This window comes from Pseudorasbora parva, chromosome 24 (genome assembly GCF_024679245.1).
Source record: "Pseudorasbora parva isolate DD20220531a chromosome 24, ASM2467924v1, whole genome shotgun sequence".
In the NCBI taxonomy this organism is placed as follows: domain Eukaryota; kingdom Metazoa; phylum Chordata; class Actinopteri; order Cypriniformes; family Gobionidae; genus Pseudorasbora; species Pseudorasbora parva.
Window position 1 is genome coordinate 34,174,425 of NC_090195.1, and position 27,810 is coordinate 34,202,234.

Sequence of the window (27,810 nt, forward strand, 5' to 3'; positions counted from 1 at the left end):
AGGCCACAGTGTGTGCTTTTAAAGGAGGGTCAGAGCTGTGCCGGTTTCTGCAGCTCGTGCAGGGAAAGTTTGAATGTTTTGATGGTGTATTTGTTCCTCCGCCCCATCCCTCATTCAGGTCAGGTTCTGTTGTCTGTGCATCCATCGGTTCTGTGTCCTGCTTCCTGAACGCGTTGGTTTAGTTTTAGTAGATGTTTGGTGTTGAAGATTGCTTATGCCACGGACTCAGAGTTCAGAAGCTCTATTTATATCAAAATCTCCTCCGTGCTTTTTGTTAAACCCATCAAATGCGATGGTGCATTTCACATGATTGCATCTCCGGGTTTGTAGATTAGGGGCCGTGGCGCTCTGAATCTGAAACCACAGCAGGTCTGAGAACTCTGCCAACAAATCCATATGGCCAAAGTCGGCTCGAGTTCAGAAAGTCCTGTTTGATGTGCTGAGCTGAAAGAGCCGCTGGAACCGCAAACTTTTCAAAAGTTCAACATCAATGGAAAGTGTATTCTTTTTTACCTTTTTGTCTGGATTTGATAAAGGTGACAGCGCCGTCTTTCACAAACTCTTATCTAGTTTTTTTTATCCTTTTTGAATTTGAAATATGATGTTCATGACATGTCATGAAAGGATGCAGTGGACACACAGACATTGTATTTTTGTGCCTTACAAGCATTTATTATGAGTTTCCACCAAAATACCTCTACTACTACAGTTATTTTTAAAACAGTATGACCTATTATTTATTATTATTATTATTATTATTATTATTATTATTAATAATAATAATAATAATAATAATAATAATATAATAATAATAACAACAACAATCTATTTATTGAAATTAATCCTTAAAAACATGTTCAAAATTTACTGACATTATTGAAAATATTATATTTTGAATATATACACATGGCTATACACATCAAGAAATGGACATAGACATCAGCAGCACTGGAAAATAAACACAAACAAGCAAACAAAACTTTGTATTTTTGTAATATTGTTCCTAATCTGTATATATATATACACATGCATACATACATACATACATACACACACACACACACACACACACACACACACACACACACACACACACACACACACACACACACACACACACACACACACACACACACACACACACATATATATATATAAATGTATATAAATAATACAATTATTATACATTTATTATACTGGAAATAAGTAACGGTTGTGTTTTTATTTCACAGTACGTGCACTTTACACACTTGTTAAAGTACTGGGAAACATAAGGTTATGTTCAGGGTTGGTACCTAGTTATTACCCAGCTATTGTAATTACTGTAATAAGTAGCTGTGCATGGGGAACAGGACTGAGGAACAATGACTGTAGTCACTGGTGTTTTTGCTGCCGTAGTAAATATTTGTGTAGCTACAGGGGTCTCTGATTTCTCCAAATAGCCTTAAAACAGCATAAACACGATACAAGTTGCACTGTGCCATTAAAGTGAAGCTCGCTCTGAGATGTGCTGTGTCTGATCTGGGAACAGCGCTGACACTGAACTCACTGTCTCTAATGTGTGCTGTGTCTGATCTGGGAACAGCGCTGACACTGAACTCACTGTCTCTAATGTGTGCTGTGACTGATCTGGGAACAGCGCTGACACTGAGCTCACTGTCTCTAATGTGTGCTGTGACTGATCTGGGAACAGCGCTGACACTGAGCTCACCGTCTCTAATGTGTGCTGTGACTGATCTGGGAACAGCGCTGACACTGAGCTCACCGTCTCTAATGTGTGCTGTGTCTGATCTGGGAACAGCGCTGACACTGAGCTCACTGTCTCTAATGTGTGCTGTGACTGATCTGGGAACAGCGCTGACACTCAGCTCACCGTCTCTAATGTGTGCTATGACTGATCTGGGAACAGCGCTGACACTCAGCTCACCGTCTCTAATGTGTGCTGTGTCTGATCTGGGAACAGCGCTGACACTGAGCTCACTGTCTCTAATGTGTGCTGTGACGGATCTGGGAACAGCGCTGACACTGAGCTCACTGTCTCTAATGTGTGCTGTGACTGATCTGGGAACAGCGCTGACACTCAGCTCACCGTCTCTAATGTGTGCTGTTTCTGTTCCAGGACGCTGGGCCTGTTAGTGAAGAGGCTGGAGAGGGGCGGAAAGGCGGAGCGGGAGGATCTGTTCCAGGAGAATGACTGTATCGTCCGGATTAATGACGGAGACCTGCGCAACATCCGATTTGAACAGTAAGCCTCTCTCTGAGGAGACGGAGAGACCATCTTTACCTCCTGTTTCTCTTAGCTGCTGCTCCCTCTGCTTTATCCCTTCAACTCTCTGTCCTTTCCACACTTTCATGAGTCTTCCTCAGAGCGTTGACAGTCTCCGTCAACCTTCACAATATTCTTTCATCTCAGCTCTCGCTAACTAAACAAAGAAAAACACTTCTGTTCAAAGCGTGCAGGAGTTTCCACGGATCAGTTGGAGCAATAGAGGTTATTGAAAGGTTTATTATAAGTTTTCCTTAATTTCCTCAATGTCTGATGCACTATATGATACTATAGGCTGATACTGCAACTTAGGAGAGTCTAAAAACACCCTCCTCAGTCCAACATGTCTATTTATTGAAATTAACCCACATAAACGTGTTCAAAAATGTCCGAGTGACATTATTGAATACATGATATATTGAATATATATACACAACACTATACACATTCAGACATCAGCAGCACTGGAAAACTCGATGTATGTTTCATGTTATTTATTTATTTATTTATTTATTTATTTATTTATTTATTTATTTATTTATTTATTTATTTATTTATTTGTTTGTTTGTTTGTTTGTTTGTTTGTTTGATTGATTGATTTTAATGTAATGTTTATTATTGTATAAATTACATTGAATTCAAATGTATTTATATTTATATTTTATATTTTTATATTTTATATTTATATTTTATAATTTTTTATATTTTTATTTTATTTTATAATTTTTTTATTTTATAATTTATTTATGTGTTTTATTTTAATGTAATGTTTATTTTTATATTTATTAAATTAAATTACATAGATTTATTTAATTTAAAAAAATGTATAATTTTTTATTAATTGCTTATTGTGTTTAATAAATTAAATAATTTTTTATTATTTGTATTGAAATTATTATTACTTTAGTTAATATATTAAATTAAATGAATTTAAATTAACATTTAGTTAATAAATTATTGTATTAAACATAATTAAATTATGATAAATTAAATAATAAATTATATATATATATATATATATATATATATATATATATATATATATATATATATATATATATATATATATATATATATATATATATATATATATATATAATTTATTCTATTTATTGTAATGTAATGTTTATTGTTGTATTTAATAGATTAAATTAAATAAAAATATATTTTATTATATCTATGTATTTATTTATTTGTTTGTTTGGTTGTTTGTTTAAATGTTTATTTTTATATTTATTAAATTAAATTTCAAATTTATTTAATTGTATTGTTTTATTTTATAAAATTATTGTATTTAATAAATTAAATTAATTTAATTTAAATTATAAAATATGTATTTATCTTATTTTTAATGTAATGTAATATTTATTGTTGTGTTTAATAGATTAAATCACATTAATAATATTTATTTATTAAATGAAAAAGTAGGACACAATAATGTTTTATTGACTCAGTGTGTCATAATGGCCTGTTTGTTTATGTTATTGTTTCTTGGAGTCAGGTGCCTGTTGATGACATCACACTCGAGCGATGATTGGCTGGTGTAGTCTGACATGTTTCCTGTCCACAACAAGAATTTAGAAAATTGCACAATCTGAGACTATCGCAACTGACAAACATATTGTGGAATCTGGACCGGCGTTAGTTGCTCACATACGGCCTGCTGTATTTGAGTCATAATTTAATGATATGTTAAGCTAAGATAAGAATATTACAAGTGTTTCCTTCTACATTTATGTTCAAGAGCTTCCTCTCGGCCTGGTCCAGATGATATGGCACGATGAAGGCAAACGCCCACCGAAAGACCGAAAACTGGACCGGGTTCGCCACAGGGCACTGAAAGGGCACAGCTGCCTGCGGGACCATTCATAATCTCATCTAAAACTCATTTACATACATCATTCAGACCGCTTACACACACTCTACACCACAAGTTAATTTCCCCAGTGTCCCAAAGCATTATTATGTTTTAATTGCTTGGCTATATTTTTGCATGAGATCCAGGCAGGACCTTATATATGGACGAGCTAGTACACACAACGGGGTCACGAGTTCTCACGGATTAACACGACCTCGTGCGTTACATACACATCGGGTCAATAATGTGAGTGTAATACATATTAAGATATTGCAGCCTTTTGTTTTTCGATTATTGTTTCGTTGCGGTAGTAAGCGAGCGTGCGGTGTGTGTGTGCTGTGGCCTACATGCGCTTGTGAAGTTTTCATCGCCTCTTCTCACACACACGAGCACAGACCGAGATTTCCTTTCCCTGGCTTTGTCTCGCTCTCTCCCCCCGCTTCTTGATTGCGCTCCATGTGGAGTTATAATTCATAACGATATTCTAATCTTATTGGATTGTTTGCATGGGTAAATATTTATCAGCGGTTGATCTAACGCAATGTAATGATGCGTTGATGGAGTCATTTATTATTCAATCAGACAGAGGGAGTTTGGTGATTAGCCGCGTGTCACAGCTCCGCTCGTCTGCTCACACACACACACACACCGCTCCTTTTGGAGGCGGGCGGGGCCACATTTGCATTAAAATAGATGGGTGTCCCTAAAGTGAGACGCTACTTGCTCTCTAGATGCGGAGATTGATCTGATGAAGAGTGTATTGAGATGGAAATAACTCGCTGCGACGGTTCTGGTGTTAAAGGAGTAAACAGAAACACACACGGCTCGTATTCCTCTGCTGTTTTCTCGTTCTTGCGTTGGGTTCATGAGTTTCCCGTGTCAAACAATCTATATGCAAAATAGTGAAATTAACCTGCGATCCTGATGTGCTGGTTTGGTGTTAATCCTCCGGATTCTGGCGTTCATGTTTTAAACCCATTCGCTGTTCTTTCTTCCTTTAAACACACATTCTGCTTCTATATCGTTGAAAGCAAATGGGGACTGGAGCTTCAAATCTCCAAAACGGATGAAAAGCAACATAAGTTCTATAAGGGTGCTTTGACACCTGCCTCATTTAGTTCGGTTTAATCGTACTAGAGTTCGTTTCCCTCTTTGGTGCGGTTCGTTTGGTCAGGTCTGAAAGCAGCAATCGCGCTCGGGTGCGCACCAAAAGCGGACCAGACAAGCGGACCGAGACCTCCTTCAAGAGTTAGGGTTAGGGTTAGACCCTTCACCTCCTCAGAGAGTTAGGGTTAGGGTTAGACTCTTCACCTCCTCGAAGAGTTAGGGTTAGGGTTAGACTCTTCACCTCCTTGAAGAGCTGATCTCGGTACGCCTTCAAACGAACTCTGGAGCGGTTTGTTTGTGGTGAGAACGTGATCCGACCTCAAAAAGAACAAACTGCAAAAGTACTGATCATTTTTGGACTAAACCAGCTGCCGTAGTTATCTGCGCTGACATCATGTGCATGACATTACCTGATAGATCATTGGCAGTATTTTCGGAAGATGAGCATGTCAGAGTCAAGAATAATTAATGCACGCCTCCGCTTGAAGTGACGAGCGATGCGCTCGCCGTCTGCAGTGCATTAGAGCGTTGTTTTCCAGTCGCATCCGCGCTTCATTATAGAAAGGTATTGTCTGCATACTGTGGTAAATACACACAGTGTAGTAGATTATGGCCAGGGACAAAACCAGCCCGCAGTTGTCTCTACATAGGTGTGTAGTTTGCTGACTTTTCCTCTTCTGTTGGAATTTTCCCACACATAAATTCTGACCAATCGAAAAGCAGTTTAGGAAATACGCCATGGCCAATGAGTGATGTGGATGTTGTCACGTGCCTGCGTTTGGGTTCATTTCAACTGGTTCGGACTAAAGCAATCAGTGTGGTGTGAAAAGGAACTAAAAAAGCTGAAAAATGAACCAATGTATAATTGTTTGCCCTTGGTTTGGACCAAATGAACCGAACTAGAGATGTGAAAGCACCCTCAGACTTCTATTTAGTCTTCTAAAGTCATATGATTGCTTCATGTGAAAAACAGACGGACATTGAAGGAGGCATTGACGGAGATTATTCAATCATTGCATCTAATATATTTTGTATGAATAATTATATGCATCAGTTACTCCATAAGTTGGTCTGTTATTTGTTATTAATTTGACTGATCCAGGTTACAGTGCTCTTTACTGTCCCTATCTGCCCGTGTCTTGTACGTCTGATCAGTTATTGTCCTCCATGTGCCACACTTATGAAAACAGATCCTGCTTCCTGCCTCTAATACGTTTCACTGCTTCCTCCCCAAGGCTTTGCGATTATGGAAATGGCAGATAATGTGAATTAACCTTGTTTCCAACTGTACTAGTACAATTAGCCAGCGATTAAGCAAGGCAACCTTTCGACCTCTCCATGTGCTCTGCTTTTAACAATCCCAGTACTTAGGATGAGCCTCGGCAAAGAGATACTTCCTTACTGAGGTGTGTGTGTGTGTGTGTGTGTGTGTGTGTGTGTGTGCTCTCCCTCAGGGCCCAGGATTTGTTCAGACGGGCTATGCGTTCTCCATTCATCCTGTTCCATGTAGTTCCAGCGGTGAAGAAAGCCCAGTATGAGCTGCTGTATCAGAGTGAGCTGGGCCTTCAGGCTGAATCTGGGCCTGGAGACAGAGGCAGTCTGCTGGGAGCCTACAGCCCTCGGAGAGTGTCCAAAGCGGACTCGAGCCGGGGCTGTCCATCGCTACCGCACCCAGCCAACCCTTCCAACAGGAGCCCAGCCGGCCCCGTTCAGCTCTCTCGGCCCAGCAGCGCCGCCTCCTCTCTGGGCTACTCCAAGAAGATCGGCCGCAAGTTCAACGTCCAGCTGAGGAAAGGTACGGTCACATCTATCTATCTATCTATCTATCTATCTATCTATCTATCTATCTATCTATCTATCTATCTATCTATCTATCCATCCATCCATCCATCCATCCATCCATCCATCCATCCATCCATCCATCCATCCATCCATCCATCCATCCACCGACCCATCCATCCATCCATCCATCCATCCATCCATCCATCCATCCATCCATCCATCCATCCATCCATCCATCCATCCATCCTTCCTTCCTTCCTTCCTTCCTTCCTTCCTTCCGTCCGTCCGTCCGTCCGTCCGTCCGTCCGTCCGTCCTTCCATCCAATCTTACTATATTAAATATGTAATATTAAAAACATGCTTATGTAATTTGTTTAAATACTTTTTTTATTGGTAATTTCAACTGAAAACAAGTTATATATAGTTTTTCTGTTCTATATGGCATATTTACAGTGTTATTTACATACTATTATAGTATTTATTAATACTTTGAATAGTTTTTATTTTTGTCGTTTTAGTTTAGGTAATTTTTTTTATTAAGTAATTTGTAGCCGTGTTTATTACATTTATGACTATGAGATGCAACAAATCAATCAAAACCCACAGCCAATCAGAACAGCGTGTGGGCGGGCTCTAGCGGCAAGAGCATGGAACCGTAGATTAATTTTGACTACTAACTACTAAGACTACTAAAACTACTAAAATACATACTGCATTACTAAAACTATCATTGTCATAGAATATACTTTTGTTTCAATGTGTTTAATTTCAAGATCTGAGGTGAATTATCCTTTGCTGCTTTTAGTATGACAAAGCTGGGAGTGCCAAATGATACTCAAAGTAACACTACATACTTTTAACATTAAATAAAGCACATAAACACTACCTGAGATTAACATTGCCATGTTTTGTGCTGTTGTTCCAGCCGCGACGTCGCACAAAAATAGAAACCGTTTCTAAAATAGATTCATCGCGTGTCGCCGTCGCTGCTGGTTAGGACAAGAACTCTTAATAACATGGAAAAGACGCCTTTTATCGCGGGTCGCGGCATTGTCGTGTTGTGTCGTGTAGTTAGGGCATGGTGTAAAGCTGTTTTTTTTGGGTTCAGGCCTTTCAAGTTCTTCCACACCTGACGTGGAAAACCATTTCTATATGGACCTTGATTTATGCACAGACATATTGTTGAGCTGGAAGAGAAAAGGTTCATTCCCAAACTTTCTATTCCAGTTTTAACTGGAATAACCAAAGTCATTAATTAGATGCCCATATCCAGATGCTTTGGCCACTTTAGTGTATATGCAAAAAATGCACTGACCCGAGAAGTCTTTTCTTCTTATTTACTGAAACACCCTTTCAATAAAAAATAACATGCAATATGCTTTTTTATTTATTTATTTGTTTGTTTTCCTCTGAAGTTGCCTCTGTTTTCTGCTGTTTTAATAGCTGATGATATCTGTGTGAACGGCGGTGTATCTTCTCCGCTGTAGTGACTAGCATTGTGTAACTAATGCAGTTAGTACTTCAAAGGACTCTATCTGCCATTGTCAGGAAGTGTGGATAGAGACTCACACACAGGTCCAAATCCCATTTGTTCTGCACGGCAGCTGCATCTCAGCATTTCACACCGCAGGAGAACTAGAAATGTCTATCAGAGATACGACAAACAGACACAAACATGCGCATATTTATGCACAAACCAAGACATGCACACACACACACACGCACACACCGACGTCTGAGGAATATCTATTACTGCTTAGGCAGCAACGACTCTGATCTCTACTAGCGGAAGCTTTTGAAAAGAAAATTCTCGAACGTCAAGCCACAAAACTTTCTGCTCCTCTGGTGTTGTTTTCCCTCCCCTCTTTGTCACCATGTCCTCGTTTTAGCGATGTCGTAATCACACGCTCCAGCTTGTTTAAATGAAAGAGCAAGAAGAGCTTTCTTTGTCACCGGGCTTGTCGTATTCGCATCTATTAGGTTGACGCAGCAGGAGAGGGGAGCGGTAAAGACACAATTAAATCCTGACAACAAATGGGCCGGGCTTCAGCGCAGTGTGAAATATCGAGTGGGTTGGGGAGGGCAGGCGTGCGCCACGGTAGCCTTTAATTGAAAAGACAATCGCGGGTGAACAGGGAGTTTTTAGCTGGAGTTGTGAGCCTGCTGGATGCTGTAGTGTCATAATGTGTGTATAGGACATTTTTGGCTGTAATATCCGGGTTAAAAAGCCTGAATGTCCTCTCGGTATCGCGATGCATCCTATTTATCTTAGCCCTTGTGAAAAGCAATTACACTTTAACATGCCTAATTGCAGGAATAAAATACTTTACGTGAGTGCGAATGCTTTCAGACACTTAATTGCAGAAAAAATATTAAATACAGTTGACATTAAGAGCATTTCTTGAGTAGAACTTTAGTAAATCTTCATCTGTAATTTTATAATGACCTCTATTGTTTATTGGCATAATGTAAAATCATGCTGAATGTACTGACAAGCATTTATCACTCTCAGAAAAATAGGTACAGTGCTGTCACTGGGGTGGTACCCTAAGGTACAAAAGTGAAAAGGTACATCTTTGTACCTTACTTACCCTGAAAGGTACATATTAGTACTTTAAGAGTGTGTGTTAGTACCTTAAAGGTACATATCAGTACTTTAAGAGTGTGTGTTAGTACCTTAAAGGTACATATGTCACGTCTAAACACGAAGTAAAACTGGTGCGAGGACTCAGGTGCAGAGAAAGATAATTTATTACAAAATAAACATAAACTCAAAACAAAACCCACAAGGGGGAAAAATACATAATCAAAAAACATAAACCAAAGACTCAAACCAAAGGAATCACGGGGAACTGGGAGACGGAGACGAGACATACACAAGGATCCAACACAGACTGACAAACACAAGGAGCTTATAAGGGGAAGAAATCAAGAGGGAACAGGTGGGGCAAATTAACCAATAATCAGATAACAAGAAGGGCGGGGTTGACAGTAGACCGGAGACATGACAAAACCCACATGTGCACACAAAACAGGACAGGCATGTGACATTACCCCCTCCTTAAGGAGCGGCTACCAGACGCTCCACTAGGGACAGGGATGGGAGAAACAGACCAGGGCGGGACGGGAGGGGCTGACCAGGGCGGGACGGGAGGGACTGACCAGGGCGGGACGGGAGGGACTGACCAGGGCGGGACGGGAGGGACTGACCTGGGGGGCACGGGAGGGACTGACCAGGGCGGGACGGGAGGGACAGACCAGGGCGGGACGGGAGGGACAGGGGAAACAGACAAGGAAGGAACAGACAAGGGAGGGGCAAACAAGGGAGGGACAAGGAAAACAGAAAGTTCAGGAGGCCATGGTGGCCCACAAAGTTCAAATGGCCAGGGCGGCCCGCCGAGTTCGGGAGGCCCACCGAGTCCAGTTGGCCGGAGCGGCCCGCCGAGTTCAGGCAGCCAGGGCGGCGCGGGTAGAGCAGGGTGCCAGGGAGGCACGGTGAGAGCAGGACTCCTGGGTGGCGCGGTTAGTGCAGGGCGCCAGGGAGGCGCGGTGAGAGCAGGAAGCTTCAGTGGCGCAGGCAGAGCAGGGCGCCTCAGTGGCGCAGGCAGAGCAGGGCGCCTCAGCGGCGCACGGAAAGCAGGGAGCCTCAGCGGCGCACGGAGAGCAGGGAGCCTCAGCGGCGCACGGAGAGCAGGGAGCCTCAGCGGCGCACGGAGAGCAGGGAGCCTCAGCGGCGCACGGAGAGCAGGGAGCCTCAGCGGCGCACGGAGAGCAGGGAGCCTCAGCGGCGCACGGAGAGCAGGGAGCCTCAGCGGCGCACGGAGAGCAGGGAGCCTCAGCGGCGCACGGAGAGCAGGGAGCCTCAGCGGCGCACGGAGAGCAGGGAGCCTCAGCGGCGCACGGAGAGCAGGGAGCCTCAGCGGCGCACGGAGAGCAGGACGCCTCAGCGGCGCACGGAGAGCAGGACGCCTCAGCGGCGCGGGCCGAGCAGGACGCCTCAACGCCGCAGGCAGGGCAGGGCGCCTAGGAGGCGCGGTGAGAGCTGGACACCTGGGAGGCGCGGTGAGAGCTGGACGCCTGGGAGGCGCGGTGAGAGCTGGACGCCTGGGAGGCGCGGTGAGAGCTGGACGCCTGGGAGGCATCTCCGGCCTAGCGGCGTCCACCGGAATGCGATCCACCAGCACAGGGACCACCGGAACACTATCCACCGGAACAGAGACCACCGGCATCGGGACCACCGGAACACGATCCACCGGAATAGAGACCACCGGAACACGATCTACCAGTACAGGGACCTCCGGAACACGATCCACCGGAATAGGGACCACCGGAACACAGTCCACCGGCATGGGGACCACCGGAACACGATCCACCGGTACAGGGACCTCCGGAACACGATCCACCGGAATAGGGACCACCGGAACACAGTCCACCGGCATAGGGACCACCGGAACACAGTCCACCGGCATAGGGACCACCGGAACACGATCCACCGGTACAGGGACCACCGGAACACGATCCACCGGCACTGGGACCACCGGAATACGATCCGCCAGTATTGGGACCACCGGAACACGATCCGCCGGCACTGGGACCACCGGAATACGATCCGCCAGCATTGGGACCACCGGAACACGATCCGCTGGCACTGGGGGCACAGGGACCACCGGCACAGGCACGGAGGGAGACTTCCTTCTCCTCCTCCGTTTCAGGACCACTGGAACACGATCTACCGGCATCGGGACCACCGGAACACGATCCACCGGTAACGGGACCACCGGAACACGATCCACCGACACAGGGACCACCGGAACACGATCCACCAGCAACGGGACCACCGGAACAGGGTGCGCTAGAACTGGGGCCACCGGAACTGGGACCACTGGAGTGGGGGCAGAGGAAGCCTTTCTCCTCCTACGCCTCGGGGCCACTGGAGCAGGGACTACCGATCTTGGGACTGCCAGGGCAGGGGCCATCTCCCTGGCAGCTCTCTCCTGCTGGCAGGCGATAGCTTCCACCATTGCCTCAAATGTGCCTCCGTCATATGCCCTTCTGAGCCACCACTCCATGGGCTCATCTAGGGCATAATTAAAAAGGTCCTTGAGTGCAGAGTCACTGAGCCTCAGCCCCTTGGCTGTCTCCAGGAACTTCTTTGCAAAATTCCTAATCTCCATTCCCTCCTGGTGAAGTAGGTGGAGGACTCGAAACCGTAGAATCCGCTCATAGTAAGGACAGGTGGTGAGCGATTCCGGGATCGAGTCCTCTCTCTGCTGAGTCCTCAACATGGTTGGATCCTTCTGTCACGTCTAAACACGAAGTAAAACTGGTGCGAGGACTCAGGTGCAGAGAAAGATAATTTATTACAAAATAAACATAAACTCAAAACAAAACCCACAAGGGGGAAAAATACATAATCAAAAAACATAAACCAAAGACTCAAACCAAAGGAATCACGGGGAACTGGGAGACGTAGACGAGACATACACAAGGATCCAACACAGACTGACAAACACAAGGAGCTTATAAGGGGAAGAAATCAAGAGGGAACAGGTGGGGCAAATTAACCAATAATCAGATAACAAGAAGGGCGGGGTTGACAGTAGACCGGAGACATGACAAAACCCACATGTGCACACAAAACAGGACAGGCATGTGACAACATATCGGTACTTTAAGAGTGTGTGTTAGTACCTTAAAGGTACATATCGGTACTTTAAGAGTGTGTGTTAGTACCTTAAAGGTACATATCGGTACTTTAAGAGTGTGTGTTAGTACCTTAAAGGTACATATCAGTACTTTAAGAGTGTGTGTTAGTACCTTAAAGGTACATATCGGTACTTTAAGAGTGTGTGTTAGTACCTTAAAGGTACATATTAGTACTTTAAGAGTGTGTGTTAGTACCTTAAAGGTACATATCGGTACTTTAAGAGTGTGTGTTAGTACCTTAAAGGTACATATCGGTACTTTAAGAGTGTGTGTTAGTACCTTAAAGGTACATATTAGTACTTTAAGAGTGTGTGTTAGTACCTTAAAGGTACATATCAGTACTTTAAGAGTGTGTGTTAGTACCTTAAAGGTACATATTAGTACTTTAAGAGTGTGTGTTAGTACCTTAAAGGTACATATTAGTACTTTAAGAGTGTGTGTTAGTACCTTAAAGGTACATATCGGTACTTTAAGAGTGTGTGTTAGTACCTTAAAGGTACATATCAGTACTTTAAGAGTGTGTGTTAGTACCTTAAAGGTACATATTAGTACTTTAAGAGTGTGTGTTAGTACCTTAAAGGTACATATCGGTACTTTAAGAGTGTGTGTTAGTACCTTAAAGGTACATATCGGTACTTTAAGAGTGTGTGTTAGTACCTTAAAGGTACATATCGGTACTTTAAGAGTGTGTGTTAGTACCTTAAAAGTACATATCAGTACTTTAAGAGTGTGTGTTAGTACCTTAAAGGTACATATCAGTACTTTAAGAGTGTGTGTTAGTACCTTAAAGGTACATATTAGTACTTTAAGAGTGTGTGTTAGTACCTTAAAGGTACATATCGGTACTTTAAGAGTGTGTGTTAGTACCTTAAAGGTACATATCGGTACTTTAAGAGTGTGTGTTAGTACCTTAAAGGTACATATCGGTACTTTAAGAGTGTGTGTTAGTACCTTAAAAGTACATATCAGTACTTTAAGAGTGTGTGTTAGTACCTTAAAGGTACATATCAGTACTTTAAGAGTGTGTGTTAGTACCTTAAAGGTACATATCAGTACTTTAAGAGTGTGTGTTTGTACCTTAAAGGTGCACATTAGTACTTTAAGAGTGTGTATTAGTACCTTAAAGGTACACATTAGTACTTTAAGAGTGTGTATTAGTACCTTAAAGGTACATATCAGTACTTTAAGAGTGTGTGTTAGTACCTTTTCAGTTGTGTGCCTTAAGGCACCCCCCACCCCCTTGACAGCACATGGTTGTTTAAGAAATTAAAAGCTACACACTCAATCAGTTAGAATTAGAAGAACATGCTAGAAACATCATAATCACTGCAATAATGATCCAATCATAGACTCTTAAGTGTTAGCCTATTTAAATTCAAACAGCAACTTCTTTTTTTTTCTTTTTTTTTGGTCAGGCAGTGTATAAATTCAGGACACACCTATTCTAATTTGGTTGACTATTTAGGGTAGATATACGTAAATGGCATACCGCCCTGGATTGCAGTCCTCTCTGGAAAACACTTGCCTTGGAGCCCTGAATGCAAACATGAACAACACTCTCTACTATCTCCATCTTGTCCCCCTGTGATTCGATGAGAAAGAGAGAGAATTGCAGGGCAGCGTGCCCGCTGGCTCGTCTGGCCCTGATGCAGCAGATGTTGAGCGCTGAAGCTCTGGCACGAGTGTTCGCCTGAGCTGGGAGGATTGGGTTGTTATAGGCTAAATACAGCACGCTCTGTGGGAGCTTTCAACTTTACCACCACATGCTCTGACAAACACCAAAGGCTCACTCTCGGCCCGGGACATCACCTGGAAGCTGATGTGTGTACAAAAGCCCCCTCGTTCCGCCCGTTTCCAGCGAGTTTTGGAGATATTGACCCTTGTAGAAGCAGTTTAATCTGTCAGAGCTGTACCGGATCGACTTCAGCACTTCTGTGCCAGCTCAGAGATTGATGTGCTCTGGGCACTTTACCACCACCAAATAAAAAACACTTCTAGATTTATGAAAAACAGTGTTGTCTTTATATCAAATTCAAGTCTTATTCCGTGACAGGTGCACTACTAAAATACAAAATAAAATAAAATACATCTAATGTTGATTAAACTCAAAGTTCATTCTGCTAAAGGGGCTGTAGTGGTGAACAGAGCATTAAAATGTGTGCTTTTATAGGCATTTTTAAACCTATCAGCCGTCATAATGACGTTTTTTTCTTTTTTTCCTTGAAATATCTCCAATGCCCTTTGATAATATTTAATAATAATAATAATAATAATAATAATAATAATAATTATTATTATTATTATTATTACTAATTTCTTTTTTTTAGGTTTGTCAAAAGGGAGTGATCTTTTAAAATAGATCTGAAAATGTTAATTTTATTTTGTTTAAACAATTATATATTTTAATGGACAAAAATACTTTTTTTTTTCTCCTGCCATGTGGATATGGGGTTTTTCTTTTCTTCCCACATCAACTTCACTCATTTAAAGAGTCCTGCTCCTTCTTCCATTAGTCCATTTGTCTTTCTTGTTATGATAATCTTAAAATAGTATTTTAAGAGGTCTAAAACCACACCGTCCTCATCCTCCCTCTTTTTCTCTCAACCCCTGTTAAATTAATGGATTGCCGAGAACATTTTCCTAATTTTTTCCTCAAGCTGTAATTTTCTGTACCGCCTCACATCGCTCATACGCTTGATTTTAAACCTTCTTTTTATTGAAGATTCAAGACTTTGGCACAGTGATATAGACGGCATTTTTCATTATCTTCCTCTCACATTATCAAAAAGCCTGAATGGAGACCTAGCCACATCCGTGATTAATTAGTGTGGGGCTATTAGTGCTCCATCTCTGTAATTACTTGATTGTAAGCCGTTAACAACTGAATGTCCTAATGGCCGCAAGTTTGATTCCAGTAATTATCCTATAGGAGGCATCAGGTGGCGTTTGATAGCCTTGCAGGCCTGTTATTGACTCTGGCTTCACTTCTCCCGGCTGCGGCCGTATGTCTTGGAACATTTAGCCCGGCACCATAACAAACAAAAACCATTTAGAGAACAGCACAGCCACTGACCCCAGACCAGTAACACTTCACTCTAAAAATGGCTGGGTTAAAAACAACCCAATTGCCAACTCAGCGCTGGGTAAATATTGGACAGAACACATGCTGGGTTAAATTAACCCAGTGGCATTTTAACCCAGCAGGCTGGGCTGTTGAGAAAACCCAAAACGTAGTCAGTTTTTACCATTAATGGATTTGCTATTCTGGGTTATTCTTGCTGGGTTGTTCTTAAATAATCTCCTGTGCATTAGCCTACAGTAAAACTAGACAATCATGAAAGAACAAATGAAGAATGCATGTTTAGACTGTTAAAACAATCATTTTTATTGCTTGACAAATGGTACAATACACAAATGTGTTAAAATTGGCAACAATGACAACTACAAACCTACTATATTCTGTCAATTTATTCACGTTTAAATCAAACTTTTATTTTGACGGGTTGCCGTGACCTTTGAGTGTCTGTGTTCATGATATGACAGTTTTCTCAAATGAAACGGTAAATTCTCATGTCCTCAGTGACACGACTGAGGCTAAAAAGACAGCGAGTGTGTGTTGCGCCCCCGTCATTCACACAGAGACCCAAAACATGGAAGAGTAATATTTAAATAGTATTTAATATACACAGACACTCGTACATATTCGGCTACAGTCTGGAGCCCTGCGTGATGCGACTGAACGCAGCTGCGGGACCGAATATAGTCTACTTGTGAGTCGATGCTATTACATTTTTTTAAATTTCAGTATGTAGTACCGAAGTACCGGTACTTGTGACATCCCTACATAAAACCATGGTTAATTTTCGTAAGGGTATCATGGTTCTGTGTAATCATAAACTGTATTAATCTAACGTTATCGTCTCACATGCCGACCTAAACTAACACGAGTCAGTAACGTACATTGCATCGGATTCTGAGGTAAAACTTTTGTCATCTTAACGTCATGTAATATGAATTGTTGCCGTGAAGTAGAAGAAAAAAAAACTATAATGCTAATTAAAATGATTATTAATGAAAACAAATGAACTTATCTTAAGACATCTGCAACCAGCGGCTGTGTCTTTTGCATTGTCCTTTCTAAACGACAGTTTGGGAGCGAATTTAAACGAATCAAGGCGGGAAGCACGTGAAACAACCAAGCACTGGGTAGAATCAACCAAGCATTGCGACCCAGCAGTTTAACCCAACGACTGGAAACTTGAAACAACCCAATGGTGTTTAAAATGTGATCAAATAAACCAACAAAAATTACCCAACAGTCTTAACCCAACATTTTGGGTTAAAAAATCAACCCAGCATTATTTAGAGTGCTGGACAGACTCGCCTTTCCTTTGAAACATGGGAGTTTGAAGGAATGTTCTGGGTTCATTATATTCATTTACACACACATTTCTCTCTCAACTGTCTTGAGACATTACTGACTACACTCACTGTGATATTCGGGAAGATGGCTGTTTTGCTATACTTTTATGAATATTAGTCGGTTCAAGCGCAAGAAGACACAAAAGTGAACACAATTGAGGTCAAGGCAAATCTAATCACTATAAAAGTTCAGCAAGAATAAAAAAGTGTGTTTTGCTGTAAAAGCAGTTCAAACTGAAACAGAAAGCAGAGACTTTATTAAATACACAGGAATATGTCTCTTTGCCTATAATGTCAAGTCATTATGTAGATACATTGACAACGATTAAAAATCAAATGTCATTTAATGGAAACTCTGTGGCATGATTTTGGACATCTCATGACTGTGCAGCCCCATTTATTCTTAAGCGTTTGTGTTTTGCAGCTAATATGAATATTACATTCGAGCGCTTGTTTTACTGCGTCTTCCTCACGTGTGTTTTGATCAGGAGATTCAGTCTTCATTCAGAAGATGTGTAATAGCGCCCCCTAGCATCTAACAGTGAAAACGTAGAAAATTCTGTGTTTGGCGAGGAACGAGTTAATGTTCAACGTTAATACAATGTGTCACACCGCCACATGTCAAAATAAATGCTGCTTTCAACAGGAGGTGAAATGGAAATACTCTAGGAAATTACATTTTGAGGTGGCACCGGGGTGGCCAATCAGATGTCACGGGTGTCCAGCCCCGCCCCAGACACCCCTCTGGCTCCGCCCCGATCGTGATCAACCCTGCCAGATTCAACAAAACATACAAGTTCAAGATGCACTGAAGTTTGTCAAATGCCTGTATTGTTTGTACGAAAAAAGAAAAAAAAAAAAGAACAAAAGAAAACTAGTCTCTATCTATACTTAAAGAAAATTCATTTTAGTATAAAATGTGATTTTTTTTTAGCTACTAGCCTGTTATTCAGTTCATTATCTTTTGCAGACTGAATAGATCCCGTAGAGTAAATTGCATCACTTGAACCTGGGTAAATTGAGTGCCGGTCACAGCGCCGGTCACAATTAACAAAGCGTATTTTATTAAGCAACAAAAGTTTGTCCCGACGATGGGACATCAGCTAATGCTTAAGTGCCTCACTCCAACCCCCGTTTTTCAACAAACAGAGGTCAAAATAAATTTGTGGAAATGAATATTGTGCTAAGTGTTTTTGATAGAGCTTGACTCGCATTGATCCTGGAATATACCATTTAACCTCTTGAAACGTTTCCCTGTTTTGAGCACACCGTGAACACCACACATCCTGGTTATTATATAAGCGAGAGAGACAGTCCCGAGGGCTACAAATGTGTCTCCAGATAAAAATACGTGTGCCCTCCTCCGGCCTATCAGTCTCTATATCTCCCCCACTGCCTTTTCTTTTACCATTACAGCCGTTGTTCAAATGATAAGGTCAACCTTACTGATCCCTCAGTGTCCTGACCATTACTCTTTTCTCTCCGGTTCTTCAACATCTGCCTATTCGTATTCATTTGGCGCTCCCAAAAAGGTCATTTTGTGGACAGGGAGCAAATTGCTGTGCATACCCTGCGTATGAGCCCCTAACTACATTTTCCAGGATTTAGTAATGTCTGTGGCAAGCTGTAAAGCTCAATTTGCCTGATGCATGTGCACATCAGGACCCTTCAAAGCCTGAGTTTGGAGGGAGTCGGCCCTTCTTTTCAATAAGGAAAAGCAAATGCGTGCATTCTGGAGGACCTGGCGTGACGACCCGAGCATGTAATGTTACTTCCCCGCTACATTTGTAAAGCGCGTGCCGCTGAAACACACGTGTCTAAATTTGAAATCACACTGCGGTTACGCCGTGCACCCAGATGGGCTTGAAACGTTTAATTAGGGTGGCCTGTGCTGCCATATGCTTGGCTTTTGCCTGTGTAATTTGTATTTGTGCGCACATGGAATACACTTTTTTTCTCTGTGTCGTTACGGACGTAAAAATATCCCATCTGATGGATCCAGATTAGTTATTAGATACAGTAGACTTGAGCAGGACTGTAATTTTACTGCGGCCGATATTCAATCCAAGGGACGGCGTCAAATATAGATTTGGTTTGCACAGCACAAGACCAATGACTATTGAAAGGCTCTAAGATTTTTTTTAATAGGTAAGTGATACTATACCTTTTGCATTTCAGAAAGTTAAGTAAACAACATATTTCTTTTTAATATTGATTGTCAACTCTGTTACTGTATTTTTTTATTACAGACTGTTAACATTGGTACAGAGTTTGCCGGCAACAGAATTGACAATTTTAAACGTTTAAGCCAAAAACTCCACTTGCTAACATAAACACTAAGATCACATGGCACTAATGAAATCATGATTTTAAAGACTTTTAAACAACCCACTGTGTGATCAGTGATCAACTCCGTTTTACTTTTGATACTGTGGTAACAATTTTGACATTTTACAGAATAACTCTTGGTGAACTTTATAGATTCAAATATTTCCTCAGAGAGCGCACACATTCCTTTCAGTCCTTCATATTTAATATTCTCTAGAGAGGGAAAGTGACATCATTTCCTGTACTTTAGTTTTGGCAGATAATACCACCAATTTAAAGGCAAAGTATGGTACGATAACCGAGTTGACACAATATTCATGGACACATTTTTATAAGATAAAAGTTATTTTTAAACAATATATATATATATATATATATATATATATATATATATATATATATATATGAATGAAAAAAACTCTTCTGCTCACCAAATCTGCATTTATTTGATCACAAACGACATTCAAAATAGTGAAATAATATTACCAATTCGAATATTTGTTCTCTATGTGAATATATAGTAAAGTGTAATTTATTCCTGTGATCAAAGCTGAATTTATCATCATTACTCCAGTCTTCAGTGTCACATGATCCTTCACTAATCATTCTCATATGAGGAGCTGATCATCAACACACAGTTATGATTATTATCAGTGTTGAAAACCACTGCTCTAAAATTGTGGGAAATATGATTTTTTTTAATTCACTTTTATTCAGAAATGAATGCTTTTTTCATCAAGGATGCATTGAATTGATCAAAAGTGACAGCAAAGTAAAAAAAAAAAGGGGGGGGGGGGAATCTAATAAATGCTGTTTTTCTATTCATCAAAGAATAATGAAAAAAATACACATCATGGTTTTCACCAAAATATTATCCAAGTTTACAACAACCCATTCAAATGATTCACATCAGCCTCCCCTTTTGCCTCTTTTTTACAGGTCACATTCTTTATATAATAAACAGTTTTTATATTGTTTATTGGTGTCTTTTAAACCACTTTTCAAGTTTATATGACTCAAAAATATGTGTAAGAAACATTTAAAACATTTTACAGCAATTGCCTTGCCAAACTGAAGTTCAAATCTCAGTCTGTCGTCACTGAACCTGTACGTTTGGTCTATAGACAGACTCTATAGTCTATTTACGGATGTATTGTTTGTTATTTTTGCGTTCCAGGTCCGGAGGGGTTGGGTTTTAGCATCACCTCCAGAGACGTGCCAATCGGCAGTTCTGCCCCCATATATGTGAAGAATATCCTGCCCCGTGGAGCCGCCATCCAGGACGGGCGTCTGAAAGCTGGAGACCGGCTGCTGGAGGTGAGAAACTCTGGAAGCTGCTGAGAGAGACGGGTGATATCACATGACCCTGACTTCCTGAACTTCCTGTAGAGACATTTCAGCATCAAATAGAGCGTTTCTTATGCTAAAAAAAACAGCACACTTCTTGTGTTCCCTGTGTTTTCCGGAGGATTTCCAGCTTTAGTCCATTCTGCTTGGTCTATCGGACCTGAGATGTCCATTGTTTTCCTCTCTCCCTTGTGAAAAGCACTTTCCTTTTTAGTTTCGGAGAGTAAATAATGTCCATAAAAGAGAATGGACAAAAAAGAACTATGGCTGATGGCTGATTTACAGTGATAGCCAATCAACCATGGCCATTTCATTTAGAAATGGAGCAGGACACCTGCAGGCTCTCATGCCAGATGCTACCGTGGAGCCAGAACGTCATCCATTTGGCTTAACAAACCTTGATTCATCGCTTTAATGGAGTCAAGGCCTTTCAGAGTGCTGTCGGTTCACCCGGTGCCTTTATGTTGCCATAGAAATATGAGGACTACTTCCTGTTGTCATGGTCACAATAATGTCTGCAATTAATTTAAATGTTTGATCAAATACAATTACACAGAATGCAATCCGTGTTTTATTTGTTGTTTTATTAAACACTCTTTCAAATCACTCATGCCACATTTGGACACAATGTCAAATTTTATAGAAATGCCAATTTTTCACAGATCAAGCTTACATATTAAAAAAAAAAAAGAGGAAAGAAAATTTGTTAATCTCCAGAAACTGCACCCAAGGCATGATGCACTGTTCCCAGGTACAACTTTAATAACGGCCCGCTGCCTGGAAGTCTGGACTGGAGCTTTTGGCCTCTGTGAGGGCTGAGCTCCAAGGCCTTACCGGCTGATGTCTAAGCCCACATGGGCTCACACTGGTCGGGCAGAGAGTTCAGTTTCGTTTGCGATGGATCTCTTGAAGTATGAAACCTTGAAGAATTAACCGGCTGGCTTCTGAAACAGCATCCCAGGAATGATGCACTGTTCCCGGGCACGACTTTCATAAAGGACAGCTGCCTGGAAGTTTGAACTTTGGAGTTTTTGGATGCTTCGAGAGCTGAGCTACAAGGCCTTAACCAGCTGATGTCTAAGCCCACTTGGGCTTACTCTGTTCGGGCAGAGAGTTTAATTTCATCTGCAATGGAAAGCTGAAACTGCATCCTAGGCATGAAGCACACTCCTGGAAAGCCTAAAACACACATATACGCACTTTTATCTTTTATGTTAGGGTGCTTTCACATCTCTAGTTCGGTTCATTTGGTCCGAACCAAGGGCAAACAATTATACATTGTTGCATTTTTCAGATTTTTTGGTTCCTTTTCACACCACACTGATTGCTTTGGTCCGAACCAGTTGAAACGAACCAAAACGCAGGCACGTGACAACATCCACATCACTCATTGGCCATGGCGTATTTCCTAAACTGCTTTTCGATTCGTCAGAATTTACATGTGGGAAAATTCCAACAGGCGAGGCAAAGCCAGCAAACTATAATAACACTATGGAGAGACGACTGCGCGGGCCAGTTTTGTCCCTGGCAATAATCTACTACACTGTGTGTATTTACCACAGTATGCAAACAAAACATTTCTATAATGAAGCGCGGATGCGACATGAAAACAACGTTCTAATGCACTGCAGACGGCGAGCGCGCATCGCTCGTCACTTCAAGAGGAGGCGTGCATTAATTATTAACTCTTGACATGCTTCCATCTTCCGAAAATATTGCCAACGATCTTTCAGGTAATAATATCATGCACACAATGTCAGCGCAGCTAACTACGGCAGCTGGTTCAGTCCAAAAATGATCAGTACTTTTGCAGTTGGTTCTGTTCGAGGTCGGATCACGTTCTCACCACAAACAAACCGCTCCAGAGTTCGTTTGAAAACGTACCGAGATCAGCTCTTCAAGGAGGTCTCGGTACGCTTGTTTGGTCCGCTTTTGGTGCGCACCCGAGTGTGATTGCTGCTTTCAGACCTGACCAAACGAACCGCACCAAAGAGGGAAACGAACTCTAGTACGATTCAACCGAAATAAATGAGGCAGGTGTTAAAGCATCCTTAGATTCAATTAATCAATTTGAGGGCATATGGTTTACACTAAATGTATACAGACAAAAAAAAATTGTAATGTATATATAATTGTTAAGACCCATATTTTTTTCTTGTGTATAGGTCAGTGGAGTGGATCTGAATGGTAAGACTCAGGAGGAGGTTGTGGCTCTGTTGCGCTCCACTCCCATGGGAGGCACTGTGGGTCTTCTCATCGTCAGACAAGAGGACACTTTCCTGCCCCGCGAAGTGGTGAGTCACACACTCTCAATCCCACACACACACACACACCTAAACGTGCAACCATCTTAAAATGACTTAACAATGGCCAAAGTAAAACGGTCTCTCGATATCACACAGAGTTCATATAGCACCATGAAATGGCCTCTTCAACTCCTTCCCTGCCTCGGGCCTATTTAGGTCACATGTGTGCCATAGAGGCAGCTGCCACCCGCTCGCACTCATTTTGAAGTCATTATTATTTCCATAATAGATCATTCAGGAGTGCAAATGAACTCCGGGCTGCCTTGACATTTGTATGCAGATTTTTTTTTTCTTGGTCGACAGTCTATAAAGATGCTTCTTTATTCAGTCAGAGTGGAAGGTTCCCATTGGCTAGCTCACCGACCGGCTGTTTACAGCATCAGTAAAGTTCATCCTTTGCACTTACAGGGTTTCTACACAGTATGATAAAATATGGGATCTGATGTAGTACTTTTCATGGGGAATATTTGTATTTCCAGACTATTGCCCCTATTCTGTTTTATGCAATATAAAATTGAGGATTTCGTAAAATAAATGTATCATTCAAGTTTGGAGCAGACCGTCAGTGCACTCCGCTTGTGGCGACTGTCATGATGGTCGAGCAAATCCGCCATATTAAACCAAAAAAATAAATACTACTGTAGTTGTGTCACAAAATGTAGCTTTAAGAGTTTTTTTAGGTGAGAATATAGTTATTTAGACCTCAAATATGTGATTCATATATAAACACAGCACCTATTTTACAATTTGTTGAGACACTTTGGCAGATGTGAGCTCCAGTCCGTCAGCGGTCGTTCAGCGATCATGTACCCGCATAGAACGGCTTCATCTCGGACAGTCCTTCGGGAATCTGCCGCTGGCTCTTCCTGTCTGTAGATAATGGTTTAACATAAGATGCATTCATTTGGCATTTATCAAACGGGCAATCTTTGGTCTTATTAATCTATTACTTGTTCCAGGGTAAGCTGATTTGGGTTAAAATTAAGTTTCATAACTTTATATTTGTTATATTTAATTTGAACTTTTCTATATTTGACTTAATTTTTTGGTTCTGTTTTTGGTTCTGTTATTGTTGTTAATTTAAATATTATTGTTCAATAAATATTATATTATATAAATATGTAGTATTTTGCATTGAGAAAGGGTCCGTTAGTGATTGTGAAATAGACTTATTGTTACATTACAGGTGCTGGTCATATAATTAGAATATCATCAAAAAGTTGATTTATTTAACTAATTCCATTCTAAAAGTGAAATTTGTTTATTATATTATTACACGTAGACTGATATATTCCAAATGTTTATTTATTTTAATTTTGATGATTATAACTCCCAACTAAAGAAAATCCCACATTCAGTATCTCAGAAAATTACAATATTACTTAAGACCAATAAAAAGAAAGGATTTTTAAAGATATTGGCCAACTGAAAAGTATGAGCATGTACAGCACTCAATATTTAGTTGTGTCTCCTTTTGCCTGAATTACTGCAGCGCAGCGGCGTGGCATGTAGTCGATCAGTCTTTGGTCTGCTCAGGTGTTATGAGAGCCCAGGTTGTTCTGATAGTGGCCTTCAGCTCTTCTGAATTGTTGGGTCTGGCATATCGCATCTTCCTCTTCACAATAACCGATAGATTTTCTATGGGGTTACGGTCAGGCGAGCTTGCTGGCCAATTAAGAACAGGGATACCATGGTCCTTAATCCAGGTACTTTGTTGCTTTGGCACTGTGTGTAGGTACGAAATCCTGTTGGGAAATTAAATCCGCATCTCCATAAAGTTGGTCAGCAGCAGGGAGCATGAAGTGCTCTAAAACTTCTTATTTTTGTTGACCTTGGACCTCAGAAAACACAGTAAACCAACAGAAGTAGATGACATGGCACCCCAAACCATCACTGACTGTGGGAACTTTACACTGGACCTCACGCACCGTGGATTGTGTGCCTCTCCTCGCTTTGTACATTTCCAAAGGAAATGCAAAATTTACTTTCACCAGAGAATATAACTGGAACACTCAGCAGTCCTTTTTTGTCGTTAGACCAGGCGAGACGCTTCTGACGCTGTCTGTTGTTCAAGAGTGGCTTGACACAAGGAATGCGACAGCTGAAGCCCATGTCTTGCATATCTGTGCGTAGTGGTTCTTGAAGCACTGACTCCAGCTGCAGTCCTCTCTTCAATCTCCCCCACATTTTTGAATGGGTTTTGTTTCACAATCTTGTCCAGGGTGCGGTTATCCCTATTGCTTGTACACTTTTTTCTACCGCATATTTTCCTTCCCTTCGCCTCTCTATTAATGTGCTTAGACATATCTCTGTGAACAGCTAGCCTCTTTTGCAATGGCCTTTTGTGTCTTGCACTCCTTGTGCAAAGTGTCAATGGTCGCCTTTTGGACAGCTGTCAAGTCAGCAGTCTTCCCCTTGATTGTGTAGCCTAAAGAACTAGACTGAGAGTCCATTTAAAGGCCTTTGCAGGGGGTTTGAGTTAATTAGCTGATTAGAGTGTGGCACCAGGTGTCTTCAAAACTGAACATTTTCACAATATTGCAATTTTAGAGATACTGAATTTGGGATTTTCCTTAGTTGTCAGTTATAATCATCGAATGTAAAAAAAAATAAACATTTGAAATATATCATTCTGTGTGTAATGAATGAATATAATACACTAGTTTTACTTTTTGAATGAAATTACTGAAATAAATACACTTTTTGATGATATTCTAATTATATAAACAGCACCTGTATAACGCCATTAGGTGCCGGCAAAGGTCTTTGAGTGAGTCTCTGGTCAGAAAAAGGAAGTTGTTTTAGAGCTGTCATGAGATTCCCATTGTCTCTTAAAGGTTAAGGAAAACGATCAGTTTCCTCAGCGGACATTTAAACAGATTTTTTTATAATAGATATAATATTATGGACCTGAAGAATGAATGCTATATCAGATGCAGGTAATTCACTCGTTTAGTCAATCTCTCTCTCTCTCATAATATCATAATACTCTACATAATACAATAATCTTCACTGAAGCGACTCCTAAAACTCCTCGCTATAAAGTGACGTGTCAGAATCAGTAACGGAGGCTTGAGCTCGACTGTCAAACCATCAACATGAGATATGAATCCGTGGTGGAAGGAGGTATTTCTGCACAAAAGAGGGATTTTAAAGACACTCCGTTGCTGTTTCAGATTTAAACACACTTGTGCCAACTGTTGTATAATTGCAATACAATATATTATATATATAGAGCCATACCGTGCAATATGGCTCTATATGAGCACACTGTGATTTCCTATGGCCGAATGACACGCTACGAGTGTGATACTGCTCATTTGTATTTCGCGGTTTGGTGTTCGTGCAACAATAATCCACATTTACAGTATTCAATGTGTCAGCGGTAAGTCTATATGCACGTTCTTTTCTCAGCATATAAGCATACTATATGTATTCACCTGGAGAAAAAACAATGCAATATGGGTGAAAACTTTGGATGAGGACTTGGAAGGAGTGATAGTGCCTGGTAATAAATTAATGACTGTTTATATATATATATATATATATATATATATATATATATATATATATATATATATATATATATATATATATATATATATATATATATAGCTAACGTTCTAATTATATTTAATTATCTTAGGTCCTGCCATTATTTTAAAAATATTATTTTCTGAATACATATAACCCATGACAATATTATTATAAAACATATAATATAAATATAAAATATTCAAAATACATGCATCCAGTTAAAGCATAATCCTTTATTAACTTAGTCTGGGTTTGGTGTTAATATATTCGTATGAGCATCAGTAGCTAGCTATAATATTCCAGTAATTATATGGCAGCATAATAGCATACATATCAGATATAAGCATGCATGTTAACTGTTGAATTTTAAACCCATTTATCAGATGCAGTGTTGGGAACGTTACTTTAAAAAAAGTAATTAGTTATAGTTACTCACTACTTGTTCCAAAAAGTAACTGAGTTAGTAACTGAATTACTCTATAATAAAAGTAACTGGTTACCAGGGAAAGTAACTATTTTCGTTACTGTACAAAAAAAAAAAAAGTAGCTTTAAGTCATATAATTTTGTTTTTTTTAACCAGTTTTCACAAGTCAGTTGAAATGAGTAGAACAGACAAGTGTTTATAACTTTTTTTAAAATGTTCAAATATGTAAAATAACTTGGATGCCGCAATATTAAATGTTAAATGAATGAAATGGACGCTAAATAGAATAAATTATTATTATAAAACATTGTACACTAATCTACACTATTTTAATGTTGCTATGGGACAATGTGAGAGAGACACCTATCAAATGCAATACATTATTGTAAATATCAGTACAATAGTGGAACAATAAAACAAAATAGATTGTTTAGAACTGTAATATTTATTGCACAGACCCCACCTGGCCATCAAATAAATCTAAAAATAAATGATGCTCCTTAAGAAAAGTATAGGCCCACCAAAAATAGAAAATTATAATAATAAAAAAAAATACATTAGCCTAATTTACATAGACTCTTTGTAGGTAAACAAACACACTGTAGCCTGCTTTAAGTATTTTCTTACTCACAAAAGTAAATAGTTTAAAGGGATCCCCTGGTGTTGAGACTTGTATGGCTTAATGTAACATAAATGATGTCTCTTACTGAATTATGTAGTAGAAAA

The 27,810-nt window shown here is 40.5% G+C and overlaps 1 protein-coding gene across 3 annotated transcripts in view; it reads left to right on the forward strand.

Annotated features, from left to right (window-relative positions):
• The window catches only part of pard3aa (par-3 family cell polarity regulator alpha, a), a 623,737-nt gene that overhangs the window by 302,335 nt on the left and 293,592 nt on the right, over positions 1–27,810 (forward strand). For all 3 annotated transcript variants that reach the window (XM_067434978.1, XM_067434980.1, XM_067434979.1), the window contains exons 8-11: positions 2,120–2,245; positions 6,686–7,026; positions 20,647–20,786; positions 22,982–23,110. In XM_067434978.1, the coding sequence (XP_067291079.1) occupies positions 2,120–2,245; positions 6,686–7,026; positions 20,647–20,786; positions 22,982–23,110 (736 nt within the window). The remainder of the gene's footprint in view (positions 1–2,119; positions 2,246–6,685; positions 7,027–20,646; positions 20,787–22,981; positions 23,111–27,810) is intronic.